The 26,385-nt window shown below is 34.8% G+C and overlaps 1 protein-coding gene across 1 annotated transcript in view; it reads left to right on the top strand.

The window, feature by feature from the left end:
• The window catches only part of GSTCD (glutathione S-transferase C-terminal domain containing), a 131,435-nt gene that overhangs the window by 17,979 nt on the left and 87,071 nt on the right, over positions 1-26,385 (top strand). The window contains exons 4-5 of the mRNA XM_030313314.1: positions 2,006-2,257; positions 7,306-7,399. Of these exons, the coding sequence (XP_030169174.1) occupies positions 2,006-2,257; positions 7,306-7,399 (346 nt within the window). The remainder of the gene's footprint in view (positions 1-2,005; positions 2,258-7,305; positions 7,400-26,385) is intronic.

Raw genomic sequence — 26,385 nt, 5'->3', positions numbered from 1 at the left:
ACTTTTTTTTTTTTTTTTTACTTATAGTATAGTCAGTATGTGAATATATTCTTAGTTTGTCTGTATATAATGTTTATTATTATTATTATTCAAGTAATTCACAAATACCTTTTGGGCCTCTTATTCTTTGTAAGACATTAGTCCTTTGTCAGTCTTATATCTTATCTAAATAGTATGTTTTGATTTTAAATATATCTTTAAAAAAATAGACTTTCTTTCTTAGGGTAGTTCTAGGTTCACAGTAAAATAAAGCAGGAAGTACAGAAAGTTTCCAATATTCTCTGTCCCCATACACACAGTCTCCTCTACTATCAAAATCCTGCACCAGAGTGGTACATTTATTAAAACTGATGAACCTACATTAAAACATTACTATAACCCAATCCATAGTTTATAATAGGGTTCACTCTTTCGGTTGTACATTCTGTGGGTTTCGACAAATGTATGACATGCATCCGTCATTATTGTATCACACAGAATAGTTTTACTGCCCTAAAAATCTATATTCCACGTATTCATCCTCTGTCCTAACCCCTGACCACCACTGATTCTTTTACTGTCTTCATAGTTTTACCTTTTCCAGAATGTCACATACTTCGAATTATATGGTATATAGCCATTCAGGTTGGCTTCTTTCACTTAGTAATATGCTTTTAGTGTTCATCTGTGTCTTTTCATGGCTTGATGAGTTCATTTCTTTTTAGTGCTGAATAATATTCTATTGTTTGGATGTACCACAGATTGTGTATCCATTCACCTACTGAAGAACATCTCGGTTGCTTCCAAGTTTTGGTTATAAACATCCAAGTGCAGGTTTTTACATGGACATAAGTCTTTAACTTATTTGGAGTGCAATTGCTGGATCATATGGTGAGTTGTTCAGCTTTGTAAGGAGTCGCCAAATTGCCTTTCTTAGTGGCTGTTCCATTTTGCATTCCCACCAGCAGCAAATGAGAGTTCCTTTTGCTCCCCGTCCTTGCCATCATTTGCTTTTGTCAGGGTTTTGCCTCTTCCCCATTCTAGTAGGTGTGCAGTGGTGTCTCCTTGTTTTAATTTGCAATTCTTTAATGGTATAAATGATGTACATTTTTTCATGTACTTGTTTGCCATCTCTGTAACTTCTTTGCCATATATATATAACTGCCAATTACATGACTCTCATACTTTCACCAGAGATATTTGAATGGCAAACAAGCACATGGTGCTCAACATCATCAAATCATAGGGAAATGCAAATTAAAATCACAATGAGATACTGCCGCACATCCACTAGAATAGTGAAAATAAAAAAGACTGACAATACCAATCATTGGCAAGATTTGGAGAAATTAGGACCTCCATGCATTGCTAGTGAGGATATAAAATGGCACAGCCATCAGGGTGAAGTGTTAGGCAGTTTCGTGGAAACTTAAGCATAGTTTCCATACAACCTAGCAACGTGGCTCCTAGTATCTACTCCTAAGAAATGAAAAACATTCCCATACAAACACTGGTGCATGAGTTTGTATAACAACATTATTTATAATTACCAAAAACTGGAAACAATGCAATGTCTATCAACTGGTAAATGGATGAACAAAATATATTATTCCACACAATGACTACTACTTATAATAAGAAGAAACAAACTACTAGTAAATGCAACTACATACATGAACCTCAAAAAATTAATGCTAAGTGAAAAAAGACATGTTTTCTGGTTCTACTTATATGAAATACTAGAAAAGGCAAATTATAGACATGGAAAGGAGATCAGTGGTCGCTTACAACTAACTGGGGAAGCAGAGATTGACTACAGGTGGTCATAATGGAAATTTCTGGTGTGATATAAGTGCTCTAATCCTGGATTGTGGTGATAGTTGCCCAACTGTATAAATTTACTAAAAACTCATTGTTTGAGCTGTATGCTTAAAATGTGCGAATTTTATGGTATGTAAAGTTACCTCAATATGGCTGTTAAACACAAAAACTATAGAATAGTGTGTTTTGTTCTTTGTCTGCCTAGGCAATTATCTGCAAGAAACTTTCTGAAAAGCTGATAGAATTTCCACTGCTGGCTGCTTGGTACCAAAGGATTCAGGAAGTGCCCAGAGTAAAAACAGCAGCTTCTCAGTGTGGGATCCAATTTCTCCATTTACCAGAGTTGCTGACCACCTTGAAGGAACAAGATGCAAACTTAAGTGAGGTCCCAGGGGTAGAGGAGCAAAATGATGCTTCATTTTTAGGAGGACCAAGACCCACTATGACCAAGTTAATGGTACTTAAAATGTTTTCATTAACATTTTCTTTGAAAAATTCCATGTGATAATGTTGCTGAGCATTCTACCCCAGATTATAATCATTTATTGACATTACTTTTGTTTTAAATTTTATTTGTAGTTGTTTTACATCACCCTTGACCAGTTAATATTTCCATGTCTTTTGCATGTAAGTGAGGTGTAGTAAATTGAAGATTTTTAATAGTATGTGTCTTTGGAGTAAGTCAGAATATATATTTTTTAAAAATATTTTTCTCAGGGTGCCTGGGTGGCTCAGTCAGTCGAGTGTCCGACTCCGGCTCAGGTCATGATCTCACAGTCTGGTCTGTGAGTTCAAGCCCCATTTCAGGCTCTGCTGACAGCTCAGAGCCTGGAGTCTGCTTCAGAGTCTATGTCTCCCTCTCTCTCTGCCCTTCCTCCTCTTGCACTCTGTCTCTTCTCAAAAATAAACATTAAAAAATATTTTTTTAATAAAAAAAGTATTTTTCTCGAAACTTGTTTTTTTTTATATTCAAGACATTGACCAAGGTCATATCACATCTGGTCAAATGTATTGTTTTAACCTGGTGTTTTTCTGTTGCAAGGTTTTGGCCTCAGTTTTTAAATTTTGACATGGTGGTTTGAAGTTAAAGAATATGAAAATGAATATATCAATTTACTTTCTAAGGTTTTGCCTACATTTAAGTTTTTAGTTCTTTGCATTTTGTTTTTACTTTTTACTTTAATGACTTTTTTAATGTTTATTTATGTATTTTGAGAGAGAGTGAGTGAGCACAAGTAGGGGAGGGGCAGGAGAGAGGGAGAGAGAGAGAAAGAGAATCCCTGGCAGGCTCTGCACTGTCAGCACAAAGCCCAACACGTGGCCCCATCTCACAGACTGGGAGATCATGGCCTGAGCTGAAATCAATCGCCAGGTGCTCAACTGACTGAGCCACCCAGGCACCCCTGTTTTAAAGCCTTTTGATAGAATAACACATATGATCTATATTTCTCTCTTTGAAGGAAAATTTGTTTCTAATAATATTAATTGTACAAGTTCTCCCCAATAGACTTTCTTTTCTCTGTCATTCTAAACAATTTACAAAAATGTTTTGCCTTTGACTTCAGCTATTTGAAGATTTATTTGAATAGAGGAAAAATCAGGAAGTAATTTGAGATGTTCATCTGAGTTGTACTGGAAAAATAGTCATTATATTTCCCCACTTGGGTTAGGAAGCATTTGAATTCTATCATTAATAGAGTTTGCTCAATTAGAAAAGAACAGGATTGTATTAGTGACCCCAGCCCCTTACCTTCTCAGTTTTGTTAGCTTCGTGATGAAACAATGAAATAAGATTATTTAGTTGATTTTAGAAGATATCAAGGCATGTCCAAAGTGTGGTGTGTCTTGATCAGATGGCTGTACCGTGTCGGGATCTCAGGTTCACCTCCTGAGTTTCTTTAAATGATCAGCAGGAGAGTAACTTGCTTTGTATTAAAATACTAATATTTAGGGCACCTGGGTGACTCAGTCGGTTAAGTGTCGGACTTCAGCTCAGGTCATGATCTCCAGTTCATGAGTTTGAGCCCCATATCAGGCTCACTGCTGTCAGCGTGGAGCCCAATTCACACCCTCTGTCTCCCTCTCTCTCTGCCCCTCCCCCACTTGCACTCTTCCTCTCTCTCTCAAAAATAAATAAACATTAAAAAAATTTTTAATAAAATTAAGCAAATAAAATACAAATTTTTAAAGTTTCAACAAACCAAAAGTCTGCTTTTATTTGTTTTTTATTTTTTATTTTTTATTATTTATTTTTTTTGAGAGAGAGACAGAGACAGAGTGCGAGCAGGGAAGGTGCTAGAAAGAGGGAGACACAGAATCCAAAGCAGTCTGCAGGCTCTGAGCCATCAGCATAGAGCAAACCAGAGGCTCCAACTCACAGACTGTGAGATCATGACCTGAGCTGAAGTCAGAAGCTCAATCGACTGAGCCACCCAGCCGCCCCCAAAAATCTGCTTGTAATTCATAGTTACACAGAGTCTTAAATGAAAAATTGGTGATTCAGATTTTTCTACCTATGCTTTTCTAGCAATAAAATGACATTAAACATTTGGGAAATTAGGGGAAACATTTGTACTTTATACATCTTAAAAATATTTAAACACTGAGAAATAAAGAACAAATTTAAATTCAGGAAAAGTTAACAAGCAATTGTAAAAATAAGCTGTCTTATAATAACATAAAAAATATAAAGGAATCCTGACTTTTTAATTTACAGAGAATGTGTTAGTTCAGGTCCCCTGAGCAGACTCCAAGATGGGGTTAAATGTGCAAGAGATTTACTGAGGGAAATCTGTGAGGTAAAGTGGGGAAGGAGACAGAGGAGGCTGGGAGAGCCTTCAGTCTGGGATGCAGGTTTGACCCTTGTACATGAGTCAGGAAAGGAAGGAAGACTGGGTTAGAGAAGTTTTAGAGTTTAGTGGAGGTCTGAGAAAGTTTTGGCAAGCCAAAACTTTGGGAATCCTTGAGCCCAAGTCATCTGTCTGAGAGTTCCATGTTTCTCAGGAATAGGCCTAACATAGTATATTAACCAGTCTCACTCATTGGCTTGGGAGCAGCCCATGGGAAGACTACTATAGACCAGGTAGTCTGGTCCTAGCTTTGTAACTAAGCTAACATTCTGATCTTCAGTATGTTATTTAACCTAAGGGCCTTAATTTCTCCATTTATAAATTAGGAGAGTGTAGTAGCTATTCTATAGGATTCTTTCTGATTTCAAATCTTATGGTTATATAAAAAATGATTGGGACATTACATCAACAATTTAAAAATGATGGCTGGGGGCTCAGTTGGTTGAGGTCTGACTCTTGATTTTGGCTCAGGTCGTGATCCCAGGATCATGGGATCAAGTCCTGCATAAGACTCCTCACTGAGCGTGGAGCCTGCTTAAGATTCTTTCTCCCTCTCTCTCTCCCTCTCTCCCTCTCCCCGTCTCCCCTACTCTTGTGTTCTCTTTCTCTCTCTAAAGTAAAAATTACAAATTTAAAAAAGAAAGTCCAACCCTGAAAATAAGTTAAAATTTCTATTTTCATTTAATTCTAACTTGATAGTATGTATTAGATACAATAAATGCTCCTTTTTAGCAGGACATTGTATTTGCTACTTACTAATGAATTATTGACATACATTTTGAAAAATAGTAAATATTATATCAAAATAATATATGAATGTATTAATTTTATTTATATAGTAACTTTTAATTTTTGTGTAGTCACAGTATTTTGTGCCAGTTACATGAGGACAAATGAAATTGGTGCCAAGTGGTAGTATAAAATAGTGAAGTATTTCTTAGGAACACTCACATCTCACTTTTCCCTCTTCTTTTTTCTTTGGTGTACTCCTACCTACAAAATTTCCCTTATTCTCCAAAGGTTTTAAATTTATTTATTCTGTTAGTCCAAAAAATGTATATGTTTAGTCATTGTTTTGAATGTGGGATATATGAAAAACAAATTGGACTGCCTTCATGGGCCTTATATTCTGATAAAGAAGGTAAATAAGGAAAAAACACAATTTAATGTGTGAACACATTAGGTAATGATAAGTGCTATAAAAAGATAATGTGGGGTAAGGGGGTGGAGGTTATGTGGGTTGGGGTCCTTTGTAGATGGAGTGGTCAGGAAGGCTTATCTGACAAGGTGAAGACGTTGAGCAAATAACCTGAATGAATTGAAGATTTGGAGGAAGTGTTCTAGGCAGAGGATCCAGCTACTGAAAAGACCCTGAGCAAATCTATAGAGACAGAAGGTAGATTAGTAGTTACCTAGGTCAAGGAGCTGGGGGGCGGGGGGAGGGGGCAGGATAGAAAGTATCTACTAATAGATATGGAATTTCTTGTTGAGATGATGAAAAATTTCTAAAATTAGTATTGACTGTGAATATTATAAAAAGTATTGAATTGTATTTGTATGTTATAAATGTAATGGTATATAAACGATATCTCATATAGTATTTTTGAAAAGACTCTAAGGTAAGGTTAAATTTGGTGAAATGAGGGATAACAAGTTCAGTATGGCTAGGCTAGAATAAGGGATAAAGAATAGAGGTAGATGATGTCAGAGAGATGTGTTTATTTTTCTGGGAGCAGATAAGTTCTCTAGGCCTCTAGATCTAAAGATATATCTCTACCTCAAATAAGAATCTTTATACTATTTCCTTTGGGACCAGAATTCATCTGGTTTTCATAATGGAAAGTAATCTCATGAACTAATTGATTCAAACTAGTGATAGATTCTCAGAAATTTTTCTTTTGAATATAATATTTCTGAAGATAAAAATACCTGAACCATGGGTATCTATCCTGTGGGCCACATACCCAGAATGTGATTGCAAGGGGTCTGGGAGTCCGTATGTATGCCATGTAAGTATCAGCAGATCAAATAAGTAAATGCATAACTTTTAACTTCCTCCTCAGGGGAAAGAGCCTGAGAAGTTTGTTGTATACTGGAAAGTGGTCCTCATTTTTGAAAATGTTGGGAACCATTTGGTTACAACAGAGGAATCTTTTTTTAGAGCATTATAAGCACTTGTAAAAGACTGGTATGGATGATGTTTTGGGGTATTATGTTGAAGTGGGTGCTTTTTGTCATGTAAATGTAACTCCTAGGTGGCAGCAACTTTCATATATGTGAAGACAGGTCTTGATGGACATATGCAGAATCAGTTTTTTATTATCTCTGTGTGGAACGTTTTTGATAAAATTTTTATCCTCAGGTAACTTTTCTTTTTGACACCTAATTTATTTCTAGGTAGCTTATTCTATGTAGTTTTAGGTAATAATTTAAAAATAGCATTTTTTTGTTATCTCAGTATAAAAAATAGGACAGTGTGCTCTCAAAAAACAACATATCATATTTTTTATGTAACTAAATATTTTGAGGAACACTTAATGGTTGTTAATATTTATGTTTCTTCTTGTCAGTGTAGAAAATAGAAACTTGATCTTCTAAAACACAACAGAATTTTATTAATTCATTAATTCAGAAAGAGTCTATTTCCTATTTCTAGGAAAAAGGCATTGAAGTGATGTTTTCTCCCCACCCTTGCCCTACTTGGACCCTTGATTGGAATAGTCTTCCTGCAGCAGTGAGCCCAAAGGAAGGTGAGTTGTTTTTTCTTCTCTCCTTTAAGTTTTAATCATAATCTAGATGGTCTTTTCAGATCCATCTTCCAATTCTCTAATTTCCTTTTTGGTTTTGTCTAATATTTTGATTATACTATCCATTGAGTTTTCTTTTTTTTCTTCTAATTCTTTTTTTTAAGTACTTATTTTAATTACAATTAGTTAACATACAGTATTATTCTAGTTTCAGGTTTGCAATATGGTAATTCAACGCTTCCTTCATCACCCTATGCTCATCAGGACAAGTGCACTCCTTAATCCCCATCATGTGTTTAACATATGCCCCCACTCCCCTCCCCTCTGGTAATCATCAGTTCTCTATAATTAAGAGTCTGTTTGGTTTTTTTTTTTTTTTAATGTTTATTTATTTTGAGAGATTGAGAGAGAGAGAGAGTGTGTGTGTACAAGCAGGGGAGGGGCAGAGAGAGAGTGTCCCAAGCAAGCTCCATGCTATTGGCACAGAGCCCCATGTGGGGCTCAAACTCATGAACTGTGAGGTCATGACCTGAGCCAAAATCAAGAGTCAAACACTTAACCACCTGAGCCACTCAGGCACCCCAAGAGTTTGTTTCTTCTTTTGTCTCTCTCTCTCTTATTTTTTTCCCTTTCCTTGTCTGTTTTGTTTCTTAAATTCCACATCTGAGTAAAGTTTTCATTTTATTTATATTATAAAAATTTCACATATATACATTGTTCAGATTCAACATTTCTAACATTTCCTACATTTGCTTTATCTATTCCTTTCTCTTTCTTTGCTGAAGTATTTTGAAGGAAATTCCAGGTAACATGCCCTACATACATCTAAGAAATACTGACATCTTAAATAATCACCATGTTCTTATCATACCTAATAAAAATTATCAAGAATTCCTTGATCTTTTCATAACCAGTCCATAATCATTTTCCCCTAATTGTTTAAAGTATTGTTGGAAAAAATATTTTTATAGTTAGGGTTTTAGTTAAATAATTATATTTTTCATTGCTAGAAATTATATTTGGGTTGTTATAAAAACTTTTTCTTGCTCGTGTTTTAATTTCCTCTTTTCATAATTTTTTAAGCATAGTTATTTTATATTCTGTATTTGTTATTTCTAATATTTGATGTCCATTTAGATCTAATTTTGTTTGTTTTTTTCTGTTGACTTCACTCCTGGTGTTTTATTTCCCTAACAGTTTTGTAATCTTATATTGTGAATTCATTTTGGGAAGTTAAATCTGTGGGAATCTTGTGGGGCCTGAGTTAAGAATAAATTTCCACACAAAGGGGGCACCTGGGTGGCTCAGTCGGTTAAGCTTCTGACTTCAGCTCAGGTAGTGATCCCATGGTTCATAGGTTCGAGCCCCAAGTCAGACTCTATGCTGACAGCTCAGCTTCGGATTCTGTGTCTCCTTCTCTCCCTGCCCCTCCCCTGCTTGAGTTCTGTCTGTCTGTCTGTCTGTCTCTCTCTCTGTCTCTCTCAAAAATAAACATTTAAAAATTTTTTGTCCACATTTCTTTGGAATTTCTTGCTGATGTCAGGCAACTCATGATACTAGAACTTAAGGCCAGTTAACATTAGTTTTTAAGCATGAGATTCCTTTAACCTTTTCATTTGGAGCTGAGGTTTAAACAGACAAGTTACCTTTTATCATCTCCCTTTGCTATTAAATACGATTTTTTTTAATGCACCTTTTCATAGGGAATGTAGCTTTTCAAGGTTTCTGCCTTCATGTAGTGATATTAGTTCCCACTTTCCACAATGTTAGGGATCCAGGACCACCCTCTCTTCTTTGTCTTGCTATTAAAGCTTAAATCTCTATTAGCAAATACCCCTCCCAGCAGCTGTAATGTCTGTTCAAGATTATTACACTGCTTTTTAGTTCCTTTCCTCCTTGTTAATGCCCTGTGTATTTCCCTTTATTCTCAGAAATCCATTTAGACAGGCAAAGGATGATTGTTGAGTTTTACATACCATTTTAGGTGTTTTTAGGTGAGAGAATTTTTTTATAGCTCATTGTTCTATTTCTTTAATTGTCCACTTATGTTTTAGTTTTAGACTAAGCCAAATAGAACTTTTGATTTCCAAATGCTCTTTGAAATTGTTTGTCTGCCTTTTTCATATTCTTTTCTTCTGTGATGCTTCCTAAATATCGCCTATATCTCACTAATCAATTCTATTCTGTCAGTCAAGGAGATAAGTTAGGATTTTTCCAGGATAGAATAAGATTTTGTTGGGCATTAAGAACTCTGGCTCGAAGATGTTTTATAGAAATGAAGTTCATTTTTTGTCCTTTGTTAAATATATGAAAAATAGTCACTAATGAATTTGTTAATGGTTTAGTTTTAAATATTTTCTGAAATTCTGAAAATTTTAAATGTTTGTTTTTATTGACCTTGGATTGTTTCATGTACTCTGGTTACAGTATAGATTGAACAGGCTAAAACTGTAGTAAATGAAAATCAGATTTTCACGAATATTTATATTTACTAAGAAATGAATACAGAGATTTCTAAGTGCCACATGCTTTGCTTTACCCATAATTAATTTACTATGAAGCCAAAATATTATTTTCAGTTATTAATTGAGCAATCAATTATACCTGCTACCAACTCAGAGATCTAGCATTAAGCATTCAAGTCTGGTTGTTTTACTGGTTGGAACTGCATATCTAACAGAGTTCATGGAATATATTACTCATTATATCCCTTTAATTGGATCACCTAGTTTTCATAAATATTATGACAAACAAGGAACTGTAACAGCAGAGCTACATGATTTATTTACATTTCATTCACTGTTTCTTAAAAGCTTTATATAGTTTGTGTTAAAGTAAGGCAGAAATGTTGCACTGTAGATTTGCTGTTTTCAGTTCTGGCAATTTCCATATTGCATGGTAATAGGATCATTGTGAAATGAAATTATTATATATATGGGTGTGGAGGTCACTGTGAAAGTGTTCTCATGATTTGTGGTCTGGTATTTTTAGAAGAGATTGAATTGTAATAAGATTTTATTAGTACTAGGTTCATTTGGATGTCACAAAGGCCGACTCCTTATGTGGAATCCGCTGAATTACATCAAGATTATGGTACATATTATAAGAATCATTCTCTTTACTAACAAAGGCTATATTATAATTATATAGCCTATATAATAATTATATAGCCTATATTAATAATTATATAGCCTATATAATTAATAATTATATAGCCTAATAATCATGATGGAGTCTAATTTGTTTCTTAAGCCTGTCTAATCTCCCAACCTCTGTTCTTACCCATTTCTCTCCCCACATCTTACATACCATTCCCTGAACTTTTCAGTTTCCCTTATATGACCTGTATCTATTGTCTCCATGCCTTCACTTTTGTTTTTCCTTCAGTCTTAAATATTCTTCTTCCCACTTCGCATCCTATTGAAATTATACTTATTTTTTAAAGATCAACTCAAATGCTGCTTCCTCCATTAAGCCTTTTGCATGGGCTATGGAGTCAGCCTGTCTGAGCTTCATACCTGTACTTCTAACTAACTGGATAATCTATGGCCAGATTTTCAACTTCTCTGTGCTTCAATTGCCTCATCTGCAGAATGGGGATAAAATAGTATTTACCTTAATGAGATTGTTGGTACATTTAATGAATGAATATATAAAGCACTTAGTACAATATATTAGAATTAGTCACTCCCTCTCAACATTCCTTAGTACTTTCTTATACTTCATTTTTGGTACATATAGTATGCTTCTCTTACACTCTATTTATATGCATGTTTTCCTTCTCTAATAGACTGTGAGCTCTTTGAATATAGGATGACTACTCAATATTTTTTTATTAATTTCAATTGAATTGAGACTACAGATCCCTTTTTGTTAACTTCCCAAATTCCTGCTTAAACCAGGCGACTTTGAATCCTTTTGTCTCATTGTCTCTTAAAGGGCTAAAATAATTGAGATTATTTAGTTTGAAGGAAAGAGAACTGAAGATTTAATTTATACCATCATTATTACCGTTGTCATTATCATTATAACTACTACTGCTATTATTATTATATTTTACGGACTGTTTGGAAATCAGTTGTAGATTACACTACTTTACTTCTAAAAACTTAACTATCTGCTTTAAGAACAAAGACATTTTCTTAGTCCTTTTCTCATAGCCATAGCACAATTATCGAAACAGGATATATAATTCAGTACATGCTATTATCTAATCCAAAGTCCAGTTGGTTGTAGTATGTGTAATTGATATGTCACTTTAAGCACCCAGGCACCCCATCAGTTTAGTTCCTTTAATGTGAAGTAGTTTCCTAGCCTTTCTTTATCTTTCAACATGGACTGTTTTGAAGAGTTCAGGCCAGTTTTTTTGTAGAACATTTCTCAAATTTGATTTGTCTAGTTTCCTCATGCTTAGATTCAGGTTCTGCATTTTGGCAGGAACACCACAGGAGTGAAGTGGTGGCCTTCTCAGTGCATCATAACAGAAAGCACATTACATCAGTGTGGGCCCAGCGATGGTAACTTTAATCACTCGGTTGAGGTGGTATCTTCCAGGTATCTCTACTGTCATGTTACCATTTTGCTCTATTGAATTAATAAGTAGTTTGTGGGGAGATGTTTGAGACTATATAATGTCTTGTTTTTAAAATTTCATTCACTAGTTTACGTTCATTTGATGCTTTTCCTGTGATAGTTACAAAATGGTGCTTTTTCAGCTTTATCATCCTTCTGTATGTATTAGTTGCCACCCAACTGTAAGAACATTTTCCCATCTATCATCTATGTATCTATTATCAGTATCGACTCAGGAATTCTTTTATTAAATAAGTTGTAACCCATCATGGTTGGTCTTTGGAGGGAGTTGGATCCAAGGTGGAGAAAGGAAGGACTAAATAACCTTTGCCCCTATCAGTGATTCTTAACCAGGTTCTTACCAACCCCAGGGGACATGGCAAATAGCATGACTTATTGTTGTTTTGACAGATGGTCAGGGATGCTTAAACTTCACCATTTCAAAGAATTGTCTCACCCTTATGCTACAGTATAAGTAGTGCTCTCCTTGGGGGAATCTAAAACATACAAGCTTGTTTTAGGGCCTCTAGGCAAGGTATATAGAAGCTTCATTGTCCTAAGCCATTGCTTTTCAAACTAGGACATCCATCAAAATCATTTAGAAGGCTTATTAAAACAGATTGCTGGCAACTAACCCTGAGTTTCTCATACAGTTCTCAGATGGGGCCCTATAATTTGCATTTCTAAGAAGTATCCAACTAATGCTGCTTCTGCTGCTCTGGGGCCCACACTGTGAAGTAATTACTATAGATAACTGAAATAGTACATGCATTAGCTGCTTTGATTTCAACTTTTGCCACCAAAATAAGATGAACAACGAGGTCAAAGCTGTCTAAGTTTTTTCTTTACAAACTAAAAAATTAATTTTCTGTTTTTAGCATGCATTACATCAAATATAAGAGTTGGTACAAACCTCTGAACTATTTGGTAGCTATGAAAAGTTCTACTTTAGGCCAGGTATACTAAAATTATACTAACAAATTTAAGTGAAAGTAGATGTATCTTATTATGTAGAAATAGCTGTCTCTTTTAAGAATTTTTTTCCCAAAATATTAATCTTAGATTTACACTAGATAAAATTAGCATATTTGTTTTCTTACTTTTACAATGTAAGAATATATTCCTCCCAACATTTATTGTTTATATTGAATAGCTTTAGATTAATAATAGCCATTACATTTTGAACTTCTTGGCATTTAACACACTAAAAGCACACCAAGAGAATGAGATCAAAGGTTTTTTTTTTTTTTTTTTCTATTTTCTGGGAAAAAATTTTCCTAACATAAATGTTTTTCATTTTTCTAAGTTATACTTAGCTGTGAAATCCAAAACCTGACCATATTTGCCTCAGAAGCCTACAAATTTGTAACTATTTTCTCTTCTTTCAAGGGTAAGGTTCTCAACAAGCATTTTGGTGCTTTACCAAAAGTAACACAACTTTTATTTAAAGTGCGATTTAATCTGAAACTAAAAGCCCCTAGAAGGTAGTATATATAAATATAGAAAGAATTTATATTAAGTAGTTTAAAATATAACAAGGTTGAAAAGAACAAGTTTGTTATTTGCTTAGTAGTACTCTTTTGATTAGTGCCAAACACTAATATATAGGTGTAGAGACTGAGATAGAAAGAGATAAATCACATATGTATAAGTTACATAGTATGTATATGAATGATTTAGAGCCGACCATGTGTTAAATTCATCTCCTTTTCTAGTATAAAGTTAGAGAAGTCAGCTAGAGTAATAAAGAAGTCATTGAAGTGGGAGAGAGGTGGGTAAAATTTTACTAGGCAAATTCTTCCAATTATAATAGCATTAGACATTCCTTTTATAAAAATGTTAGTCTTGGGGCACCTGGGTGGCTCCGTTGGTTGAGTGTCTGACTCTTGATTTTGGCTCAGGTCATGTTCCCAGGGCTGTAGGATCAAGCCCCATATCAGGCACTGTGCTGAGCATGGAATTTGCTAAAGATTCTCTCTCTCTCCCCACCTCAGCCCCTCTCCCATGCTCACACACTCTCTCTCCAAAAAAAGAAAGAAAGAAAGAAAAAGAACTCTTACGCATGACACCAAAAGCATGATCCATAAAATTTTTTTTTATAAATTGGACTTCATTAAAATTAAAAATGTTTGCTCTGCCAAAAACTCTGTTAAAAGCATAATAAAACAAACTGAAGACTGGAAGAAAATATTTGCAAACTGAAAAAATAAATCTGACACAGAACTTAGATATGGAATACATAAAGAACTCTCAAAACTTGACAGTAAAAAACAAAAAATTCTTTTTTTAGGAAATTAGAAAATGGGCAAAAGAGATGAACAGACATTTTACCAAAGAGGATCTATGCAGTTGGCATATATGCATATGAGCTATCATTATACACCTCTCAGAATGGCTAAAAAAAAAAAAAAAAAAAAGTAACAGCACCAAATGTTGAGGAGGGTGTGGAGAAACTGAATCATTCATGCATTGCCAGCTATGAATATAAAATGGTACAGCCCCTCTGGAAAATCATTTGTCGTTTTTTTTTTTTTTTTTTTTTTTTTTTCAAAACTCAACAGTTACACTGTGGGCATTTATCCCAAAGAAATGAAACCTTATATTCATGCAAAAACCTGCATATGAATATTCATAGCAACTTTATTCTTAATAACCCCAGACTGCAAACAATCCAAGTGTTCTTCAGTGGGTGAATGATTAAACAAATTCTGATGAGCCTATGTATAGAAGATCACTCTGCATTAGAAAGGACTGGACTATTGATACTTGGATGAATCTCAAGAATTCATTAGTTAATGAAAAAGTCCCCTCTCAAAAAGTTACCTATACTATGTGATTGAATTTATTAAACATTCTCAAAATGATAAAACCAGGGAGATGAAGAACAGATTAATGGTTGGTAGGGAACAGAGATTGGCACAGCACAGTGCTGCTTGTAAAGGGAGTTCCCTTGTGATAAGGTGGTTACATCAATCTATATATTGGATCATATTGCATAAAACTATGCATACATTCACAAATGAATGCATATAAAAGCTGAGCAATGTCTGCAGTTAACAGTATTGCAACAGAACAGCTTCCTAGTTTTAATTTTTTTTTTTTTACATTTATTCATTTTTGAGAGACAGAGCACAAGCAGGGGAGGGTCAGAGAGAGAGGGAGACACAGAATCTGAAGCAGGCCCCAGGCTCCAAGCTGTCAGCACAGAGCCTGAAGCTGGGCTGGAACTCACAAACCGCGAGGTCATGACCTGAGCCGAAGTCGGACGCTCAACCTACTGAGCCACCCAGATGCCCCAACACCTTCCTAGTTTTAATATTATACCATAATTATATAAGATGTCACCACTGAGAAAGTTGGGTGAAATGTTCATGGGACTCTATATACTATTTTTGCAACTTCCTGTGAATCTGCAGTTATTTTAAAATAAAAATTTAAAAATGTAATTTAAGTAAAAATATTGGAAAAGATAAAGAAATAAAGATGATTGAAATATTTCTCAGCTCATCTTTTTCAAAAATATTTTTCAGAAAACTTCTGGAGGTCATTTATAAGACAGATGATAGTTTGATAAAAGGCTCAAACTGCAAAGACATCTTAATGTATTTCCTTTAAAAAGGAGTGCAATGCAATGCTAATATACACACATAAACATTGACTTTAACTTTGACAGTCCTGTATCACAGGTTGCTATTCTCAAGCTCCCAGAGCTTTGGAGAAAGCCAAATTGTCATAGCATAATTTGAGCTTCTTTATTTCAATATTGCTCCAAAATAGTGATTAGTATGGTCTAGGAATAGCTCAAGTATTAATCCTGGCTGAGTTTGCACTGAGGCTCCTGCCCTGCCACCAGAAAACTTCAAGGTTCCTTGAGGATGTCTTTGTATCATATACGTTATAGGGATACAGATGTTACCTTCATGAGAAGTAGAGAAAGTTCTTTCATACTGAAAGCTTAGCAGTGTCCAATTTCAATTATACATTTGCATTTCAAAGTACTGAAAAATGGACTGAGTTTTGTTTTGACTGTCAAAATGGTTGAGTGAATAAGTTTATTTTGAACTTTAAATCAGCTCAGTCACATGTGCAAATGACACAGTTGTAAAACATTGTGCTACTAACTAAAATCTCTGGAACCACTTTGTGTAAACAAGGCCTGAAAAAGACTCGCAAGATTAAATTCAAGTTTTATTGCTTCAAAGTCCTCAACCATAATAAGTACCGGGCCACTATCTACCATCGAGGCAACAATTCTTTAGCTAGGGTAACAGTGATAAAATGTGCTCTTAGCTTTGGTACCTTAAATCCACATAGCATCGAGTGTGCTGGGTTTTTTTATCTCTTCTTTTCTTTTTCTGTTTTTAGGAAAATACAATGCTTTTTTTTTTTTTTTAAGTGTACTTAACCATGGCATGTGATTAAAGAAAAAAAGTTAAAAGTCTTTTTTTCTCTTGGAACTAGATTTGCTATAATTCTTCCCAGTATTATGTTATGCTTTGTTCTATTCTTTAGGGTTAGATTTCAAGAACCCTATGTATATACCATGTTTTTAAGTATTTTGCAAGCAGAGCCTATGATGATTGATTACCAAGAAAGGTTTTAATGGCCAGTTCATCTAGGATGGATTATATAGCATCTTCTGAGAGTATTGCTTTTTGAAATAAAAGTATTTGACATGTAGTATCTCTGTGATTAAACAAAATTATCTGATTTTAATTTGATTAGGTCATATGTAGAATGTAAAAATTACTTAGAAACTTTTGTGTAGAAATGAACAAATTGAGAATTTATTGAACAATTGAGATTTGTGTCCATTCCTAACTCCCCTAAGTCATTTATTTATTTTTTATTTTTTTTAAAGTTTATTCATTTTGAGGGAGACAGAGAGAGCAAAGTGGGGAAGGGGCAGAGATAGAGGAAGAGAGAGACTTCCAAGCAGGCTCCACACCGTCAGCATGGAGCCCGATGTGGGGCTCGAACTCACGAAATGTGTGATTATGACCGAAGCCGAAATCAAGAGTTGGATGCTTAACTGACTGAGCCACCCAGACGCCCCTCCACTAAAGTCGTTTACAATGGCACTAGGCAATTTTAAAAGTTATTGTGGTTTGTTTTTGGAATATTATAGATTCACTAATAAGAAACCACAGATTATCTATTTGAGGGAATATTGTTAAAACTGATTATGTTTCAGAAATTGAGTTGCTTCAAAAGGTTGAGATAGGATTTATGTGAGTAATGAAATGCTTATTTCTGAAAACTAGTCCGAGGCAAGTGTTCTAATCTCTTCAGTTTGTGTTGAAATATGGTTGGAGCGGGACCACAGTAATTCAGGAAGACCTTTCTGATAAACAGATCTGGAGCATTGTACTAGACCTGCTATGTTTCCAACAGAACCTGAGTTCTCTTAGGACTGGAGATTTGTACCCACTTCAAGATAAGACTTTTCCTAAGAGTTTCTTCCAGGTTTTCCTTTAAGAGTTTTTCCAACGGTCACTGATAATGGGTACTGTAATGACCGGCTTTGATATTTTAGAACAAGGCATATTTGGACGAAACTTCCAGGAATGTTGCATTTATTATTAATGGACAAATTTTCAGTGAGCACCCATTTTAAGTGGAGCAAAACTTACTGTTAGTGTCATCCAGAAGCAATGAAAATAGGGAAGAATCTTTCCCATAAAACAAACATCTGCAGTATTTTGTTTCAGTGTTGAACATCATTTCTAATGAAGACAAATGAAAAAGCAACCCTGAACACTTGCAGAGTTATTTGCAGTCATATGTAAACTATATGTAACGTTGCTCTGAAAGCAATGACAACTTCTGTTTATAATTAATGCAAAACCAGCACTGTATTAATACTATTACATACATTGGCAAAAAGGTATTTCCTCATATAATTTAGTTCCTGGATTGCCTTTCCAGATTTCGTCTGAATATTTCACACTAAATAACTTAGTTTTTAAGGTTAAAAATTCTTGATATTGCTTAACTTTCAAGAATTATGTTTTAAAAAGGTTAAATGTTTATAATCACGTTTAGAAGACAGAGGGAAAACTAATGATGTGGATCTTTATTTTTCTGCTGATGGAAACTAATTAGTATTATTCATTTCAGCTTTAATTGGCATTCTCTGTGCTGGTCCCAGACATTTATGATTAAAATCAGCTCAACAACACAATGAACTATTTTTTTCTGCACTTTGAACCAGCTCTTCTTACCACTGAAACCCATTCATTATTTTTATTTAATTAGGCCTAATTCACATTGGAGAGATACTTGAAGCAAGGAGATGTCCCTAATAGCTATTACAATCACAATAGCTCACAGGCTCTGCAATAATTTAATTGCTAAAGATTGAATCATCAGAAGAATTAAAAAAAAAAATTATCCTTAACCATAGGACAAAAGTGTAGTCATAAACAGAAAGCTGTCATTATTTAAATGGCAGAAGAGTACAGTATTAGTAACCCAGAGCATAATGTTTCTAGATGTGAATTTTATGTACTTATTTGAGGAAAATTACTAAATTAGTTTTTATGTTGAAACCAGTGATTACATTAGAAAGTTGGCTGTAAGTGCAAACTTTTGTACCTAGGAATTTTTGCATATGATTACATAGCAAATATTTTACGAAACTAGGTAAAGTCGATTCCCGGGACAACTCTTTATCTTACAAATAAGTTACTTTATATGAAGGTTTTACTTTGACTTGTCTCTTGCAGTAAGAAAATAAAGGTATTTTTGTACACAGTGTGCACATTTAGCAAACTAAGCATGAAAAACTATTTGCGGGGTTTTTTGATGGGGAAAGATTAGATAGAGCCAAGTCCTCTTGTTTATTTTAAACAACTTTATTGACTAAATACTCTCATTCCCTTGGGGACATATTCACACTTAATTTTTTTCAACAAAACAAGGAAAGAAAAGAAAACCAAGCTGCCAAAGGCAGTATTAAAGAAAATGACTTAGAGATTTGCTTTCCAGTCATGCCTATCTGCTTTCATCAGGTCTAGATGGTTTACTGTAAAATTAGGTAATTGTTGGATTACTTGGACTATGATCTAGCCAAAAAGATGTTTTAAAATAATTTTCTTCGTTTATAAAATAAGTGCTTTTGAGAAGTTTCTTTCAAGTGACCTTAAAGCTCATTAAAAGTAATATTCAAATTTACACAGCTACTTTTCATTAGACATTAGATTCTGGTTTATACCCTCGATCACGCTTTTTAAAAAGTGATTGTATGAGTCAGATTCCCAGTAGGAAAAGATGGCACTTTCATATTGGGATCATTTAGGAAGAAATTTATATGTAGAGGGATTGATTACAAAGTTGTAGACGGGGTATCCTGAACCATGAAAAGAAAGGGAAGAAACCCAGGGTCAGTAGCTGTAGAGCTGTTTCCACCTGTAGGCCTGGAGAGGACGCAGAGGAAAGTCCCATACAGCAAGCTGCTTGGAGAGGGGCAGGAACTTTCAGGCAAAAGAAGAGGCAGCCTCAGGTGACTGTAGTGGTGACAGCCAGAGGAAAAATACCCTGCCCTTGTTCTCCTTTCCCATTACCATATGTCTGATCTGCTGGGGCTTCTCATTGACCAAACCCATCTGAATGCCAGTGGGCAAGGAAATCTGTTGATACAGCCCACTCAAGTCAACCTCCAAGGCAGAGAGCTGGTTGAATTTGGAGGGCCAAACTAAGATATCAGGCAAAGTAATTGCAAAAATTCACTAGAGACACACTAGCGATCACATTTGAGCCTCATGGGGGGATTAAGCAACATACATCATGTAACATACAATCGTGACACGTCAGTCAGCTGAGACTAGAACTCCATCTCTGCATCCACTATGCTTCATAAGTATCCCATACTTACCTCTTACAGCATATGTACAGGTCTTGTGTGTGAAATTACACCAGTTTGTATTGTTATCTTACCAAAATTAATAATATTGGGAATTTATTAGCTGGAGATTGGGGTTTGCCCACATTAGGAATGTTTTGGAATAGTATTTCATCTCACAAAACTTATTTCAGTCCATACTATAACTTCCTGAAAATTACTTCCAGTGACCAAACATGTTATAGAAAATTGCTATTTTTTGTGATTTTTAAGTCCTACAGATGTGGGGTACAGTGAAAAGAGGAATTATAATAACCCTCTGACTACAGGAGTCTTTGCTGAAGTGGCTTAAAATTTGGAACTTATTTGGTTAAAATTAAAAGCAGTAAAACTCTTAATATATTAAGAATTTCCATTCCCAAGATGAATTCTACCCTTCATCGTTAAAATATGGTTACTGTTAACATGTTCAGCTGTTTTCTTACCTTATTCTTTTCACTGTTCTATTAATACCATCTGGTCATATTATACCAATTAATTTCTCACTTGTTGAATGCACTTGTGTTCTATCAGGAGGAGTAAGGGTTGCAGATTATGGAGCATGTCTTCAAACTCTGCTCACATTCTGGAAACACTTGATCACAATGCTCACTCTGAAATCAAAGATCTTGCTCATGAACAACAATTTTTGTGCCATGTCTGACATAAATGGTCTCCTTGCATTCTAGATCTCCCCTCCTTTCTCATAGAACTTGAATGGTTAGCAATTATGAACAAACTCTTAAACCAAAACAGTTATATTTATGTAGCTTACTCCTCAGGTCTTTTATATCACTGTATCAAGGAGTAGAAATGGTCAATGTCAGCTGAGTTTTTCTGCTGCATCTGTGATGATAATATTTTATTGCAAATATTGCATGTACCCAACCTACTCCACAAAGAAATACATTCCCTTGATTTTCTACTAGTGAGAGGCTCTTGTTAGGTTTGAATGCCTGTTGCATATAAAAGGTTCTAGTACCAAAAAAAAAAAAAAAAAAGAAAAAAGAAAAAAAAGACCATTTCAATATAAATGCAACATTTTCTCTTTATTAGAAAACAATCAACTATAATTAGTGAAAGAGTATTCTAGCTTTATAAATACTTTTAGTGAACCTTTAAACATTTCTGTTCATCCTTTCCTTTTAACCAGGCAGTGTGACAGCACGTGCCATTTGTTATCCAAATATAGTAAAGAATTCAGCTATTTCATATAGGTATAGTGTTTGCTTTTAGAAAATTAATTTAAGAATTTTGAAGCATAATACAACCATCTTGCTAATAGAGCTGGTAATTTTTAATGATTCCATAATATTTCACCTAGTATTGAATGTATTTTGCTTAATTATCTGCTATTGAGTATAAAGTTGCTCACCACTATCACACTACAAATAGCACAACAATGAAAAACATCCTGTGCATAGCTTTTCCTATTCTTTGAATTTTTTCCCAGAAGTAAGTTGACCGAATGAAAGTGTGTGAACAGTTTTGTTACTTAATGATACATATTGTTAATTATTTTCTAAAAGGGCTTTAACTAATTTATGTTGCCATCAGCAATGTTCAGGAGCCCCTGCTTCACTCCCACCTTCCCAGGCATTAGTTTGTCACCCACCTTTTTTTTTTTTTTTTTTTTTTTTTTTTGGTAATTTTTACAGGCTAATAGGGACAACTTGTTTCATTTTGTTACAAAACTTGTTCATTTGTCAGACTTGTTCATTTGCTATTTTCTCATAACATGGTTGGATATTTGTATTTATTTCTCTTAATACCTGCTTCTTGTCAATCTGAATGAGCTCTTTAATATAATAAATATGTTAATCTTATGTTTATTTGTTAAAGATATTTTTCTCAGGATATTGTTGCCTTTATCATTTTAATTAGTGATATGTTTTTCTTAAAGCTAAGAAATGCCGCAGGTTCTGTGTTTTAGTTCCGTTTTGTATATAGGAAACTGTAGTGGAAATGGGCAGTTTCTGTAGGTTCTTAAAGAGTGTGACAATCTCAGGCTAAACAATAGCATAGAGCCTGTAAGCTCTAGAAGTCACCTAGTGATGTGAGATCAGAAATCTGAGATTTTTTAAGCTGAGATTTTTTAAAGTTTTTTTTTTTTTTTAATTTTCTATTTGCTCTACCTTAACTCTTTAGCAAAGTCTTTTTTTTTTTTTTTTTTTTTTAATGCCATCCATCTCCATTGTACTAATGGGAGCCCAAGTAAGTTTAAGTTTTGTTTGTTTATTGAGAGAATAACATGTCCTTAGAAGGCAGCGTGAAGGTGGTGCTGGAAGTTCAAGTGAACCCCACTTGAAAGGTGAAGTTTAAGGGGACAGAGTTGAGGCTTCTTGGTCCAGTTGTCTCTTACTCCTGGACAGTTAAACCACAGTAGTTGTTTTTAGTCTCAGTAATAAAGGAGAATCCCCTGCCAGTTGCTATCTCCCTCGTCCAGGCTGAGCTCCGTGAGGCTGGGAGCAGGTATTTGTGTTTGTAACTCTTATACCTCCATGAGCGACCAGCACAAAGAAGACAGAGATATCATGAATACTTGAATGAAATAATGAATTGTAGGGAGGAAATATAGTATGCGAGGCAGTTGGAGTTGAAAATATATATATTACTGAAATCTGACCACTGAGTGTCCTCAGTGGAAGAAAATGATAAATTAAAATTCTAAGGTCTGATTTTTTAAATATTACTGAAAGAGGGCCGCCTGGGTAGTGCAGTCGGTTAAGCTTCCGACTCTTGATCTCGGCCCAGGTCATGATCTCATAGTTCATGAATTCAAGCCCCACATCGCGCTCTATGCTGATGGCTCAGAGCCTGATTGAGATTGTTTCTCCTTCTCTCTCTCTCTGTCTCTTTCTCTCAAAATAAATAAATATAAAAAAATAAATAAAATGTTACTGAAAGTAACAACAATGTCTGCAAACATTTATATGGACTCCAAACAAAAAAGGAGATTTTTTTTTTCCATTATTAGATTGTGACTCTTGTTTTTTAACGGGGTGGTTAGTGAAATGAAATATACTAATTCATCAAAACCAGTGTTTTGAGATAACTCAGTCTTACAGTTGTGTCCCCAAATAGCAGAGCATGATAGTTTTTGCATATCTTCCTCAGTAGGCCATCTCACTGGGCCTGTGAAACAGTGCTGAAGTAGGAAACCTGTGTGTTCTCTGCCTTCACAGTATGAAGAAGACTGGTTCAGAAAACTGTGTTATGCAACCTAGTAATTGAGTCAGTTAATGGTGCAAGCATTTTGCTAAGATTTGGGGGAAAAAAAGTAAAAGAAAGTAAGAAAGAAAGGAAAAGGAAAGGAAAGAAAAGAAAGAAAAAAGAAAAGAAAGGAAGAAAGAAACAAGGGAGAATTCAGGGATAAAAAAATACAATGAATTCTAAGTCAGTGAACGCTGCCTCCTAATATTTAACTTAGAGAATCTGCTTCAGCAGCAGGATTTCCTATTGGAAGCCCATAGGAAAAGATAACTCCAATAAATCTATATTGTTCTGTAATAAATGCCTTCTCGAACTTTCTTTTTAGGAAAACAGATTTAAAAGCATTATTTTTTTCCTTAATCCCTTATTTTGTATGAGACTTTGATTTTACCACCTAGGTTTTGCCAACTATATTACATTTTAGGAACATAACTTCTGTGGTTGTTAGGGGATTACTGAATTGGAAAGACTGAAGCAGCAGGTAATTGTAAAAGGCCAGAAAGGAAGGATATTGATTTTTGGTTGGAAAAGATTTCAAGCAGGTCAAGCAGGTCTTGAATTTGGCCTTGAAACAGAGTAAACTTTAGATTAAGAGAAAGAAGAATGTAAAGGATTTTAGGGAGAGGAAATAGCATTAACAAGACTAGAGACAATAGGTGTGGAAAGGGAATTTCAAGTGAATGTTAGAAAACTAGTTTTATAAAGTAATGCCAGCTATGGATTAATTGGTAAAGTGGGATCAGCTCATTGAGAACTTTTAATGTCATAATGTATACTCTTTTCTCTTCTGTAATAAAGACCAAGTTTTCTAGAGGGGTGCGTGTGTGTGTGTGTGTGTGTGTGTGTGTGTGTGTGGTGGGGAGCCGGTTAAGGATATTATTTTCTTTTGATTTCAAAAACACTTTCCATTGTTTCCTACCTCTTCATAAGGACAGATAACAACTATTTTATATATAAACCTTTATACTTTTACATGTTCTTTTCCTAAAAATGAACTTTCTAGAGGGAATAGAGGTATTGTTACTGATGTAATCTATTGATTTTCTGACCCTAAGTGCCAGTGTAGAATGTGAGTATCAGAGACTGGTCATTGCTTCTCTATTAAGATAGCAGATCATCTTTCCTTGAGAAAAAGCTGTCGTACATTTACTGTATTTATTGAATATAAAGCAGTGTTTGACTTCTTGATTCTGCAGACTTTTATTTGACTCTGTTTTTGGCTTTCATCAAAGGCTACAGCCTTTTTTATGGACCTCTCTTTGACCACCATTTTGTTCAGAATATAATAAAAACCTGGTATTTTAGTGCAGTTTACTGGTAGCTGGCTTATTTTGTCATTTTCTTCCAAAGTATAGCAATGTGGGCAGATACCATGCAAAGAAACTTGACCAAAAGCACATGGAGAAAGTTCTACCTGTTACTTTTGTCAAGGGTTCATTAGCCTCTTTGTAATCCTTAAATCTAAGTCGCCTATTGTGTCTGTGCTTTATCACCCTCGATTAAATCTGCTTGAATTTGAAAATTCTATTTCTGGAATTGCTCTTTATTTGCACATTACTGAAAGACCTCATTTACTCATGTCTGGGAGGACCTGGGTAGTACTGGGTAGCCCCTAACCCCACTCTCCCTGAGAGAGAAAATTCCCCAGAGGTTCTGAGTAAGACAGAAATACGTTCTTATGCTTTGTTGTCAGATTGGAAATGTTTTTGCCTTTAGTCCCTGAGGCCAGATTTCAGGTGTTTTCCCAAGGGAACTTCTCATATGGAAAATAGTCCTCCCCTGAATAATTTTTATCACCTAATAAATGATTTAGATTGATACTGTCGGCACTATGGTGGGCACCTGACTGAAAGGGGCACATGAGTGGCATCTCATATGCAATAGGTTATGCATTTTGGCTGTCAACCTGAAATCCTAGATAAACGTGTTCTAACTCTGACTTAGATTCCCCTTACCTGCTTTTTAAGGATATTCTTAGCATTTACTTATACCACACCAAGCTACAGTTTGTTTGTGGAGTTAGCTGATTTTTCTAGGGCAATTAACAAGTCAGATTTAAAGTAATAAACACTGAAACAGATGGAAAATGATTCCCAAGTAGGTAAGTCCAACTGGATACAGTTTTGTCCCTGACCTGGCTAATATGACTGACCTATTACTTCAAGGAATGTAGTAACAGGTGTTGATATTTTTCCAAACATCAGTTTGGTCATGTTTGGTAGGATATGCTTAGTGCAGTGTGAAATTGACATTTCAGAGTTCCAGGTTGCCATTTACAGTGACTGGTTTCTATTGATGAACTTTGTGGGTTTTTTTATTTACAGACCCACATAGCTTTTAAAAATTGATTCTCAGTTTTAAACTGACTCATGCCTTTATTCCAGACAAAATTGTTTGCGTTTGTCTATCTTTATTTTTGGGTGTAATATCTATTGAGGAGTGCTTCCATTTCACTCCTTCCTGAATGTTTCTAAGTAAAAAGAAATTTTACATTTTGAAAGATTGATTAGTTAATTTAGCTGTTTTCAGTTAAGAATAGACTTAATTCATCCCAAACACAGTGTCTCTCATTAAAAAATATATATGCTAAAGTTAAGTGACTTTAAGAATAACTATTTGCTGAATATCTACAATGACAACTCCCTTATTTACATAATGAACAAGACAAACATATGGATGAACTTCAAAATGTTAATACCTTATCAAACCTGTCACGATTTCTTCTTTTATTGTAGAAGGTTCCTCAACTTGGAAATTTCACATAGCAGATCAAAATTTAAGAGTACAGAGGATATTAAGATTCCTCCTAAAAATTTGTTTTATATGAAGCCCTTCCTTCATTGTTAGTCACCATAAGAGACATTCTTATAAGGATGAAGCAAAACAGAAAAAAAAAAAATGGAAAAGCAAAACGGGAATAATTATACTTAAGAATTTAAGAGGTGTTGGAGCACCTGGGTGGCTCATTTTGTTGAGCATCCAACTCTTGATTTCGGTTCAGGTCATGATCCAGGGTTGTGGGATGGAGCTCCACATCTGTTCCACACTGAGTGTAGAGCATGCTTAAGATTCTCTCTCCCTCCCTCTCTCTCTCTCTCTCCCCTCCCTCTGCCCTTCCCCGATTCATGCATACACACACACTCTCTCTCTCTTTCTGAAACAAACAAAAGCAAGATTTTAAGAGTTGAACATTTTTCTTCTCAGCCTTTGCATATGTCTTTTTAAAAATATTTATAAAGTACTCAATTGTGCAAGACATTGCCTTAATATTATCTCATATAATCCACATAGCAGCTCAGTGCTATATTATCTTCAGATAAAG

The sequence above is a fragment of the Lynx canadensis genome, chromosome B1 (assembly GCF_007474595.2).
Source record: "Lynx canadensis isolate LIC74 chromosome B1, mLynCan4.pri.v2, whole genome shotgun sequence".
In the NCBI taxonomy this organism is placed as follows: domain Eukaryota; kingdom Metazoa; phylum Chordata; class Mammalia; order Carnivora; family Felidae; genus Lynx; species Lynx canadensis.
This window is presented reverse-complemented; position numbering and strand designations above follow the sequence as displayed.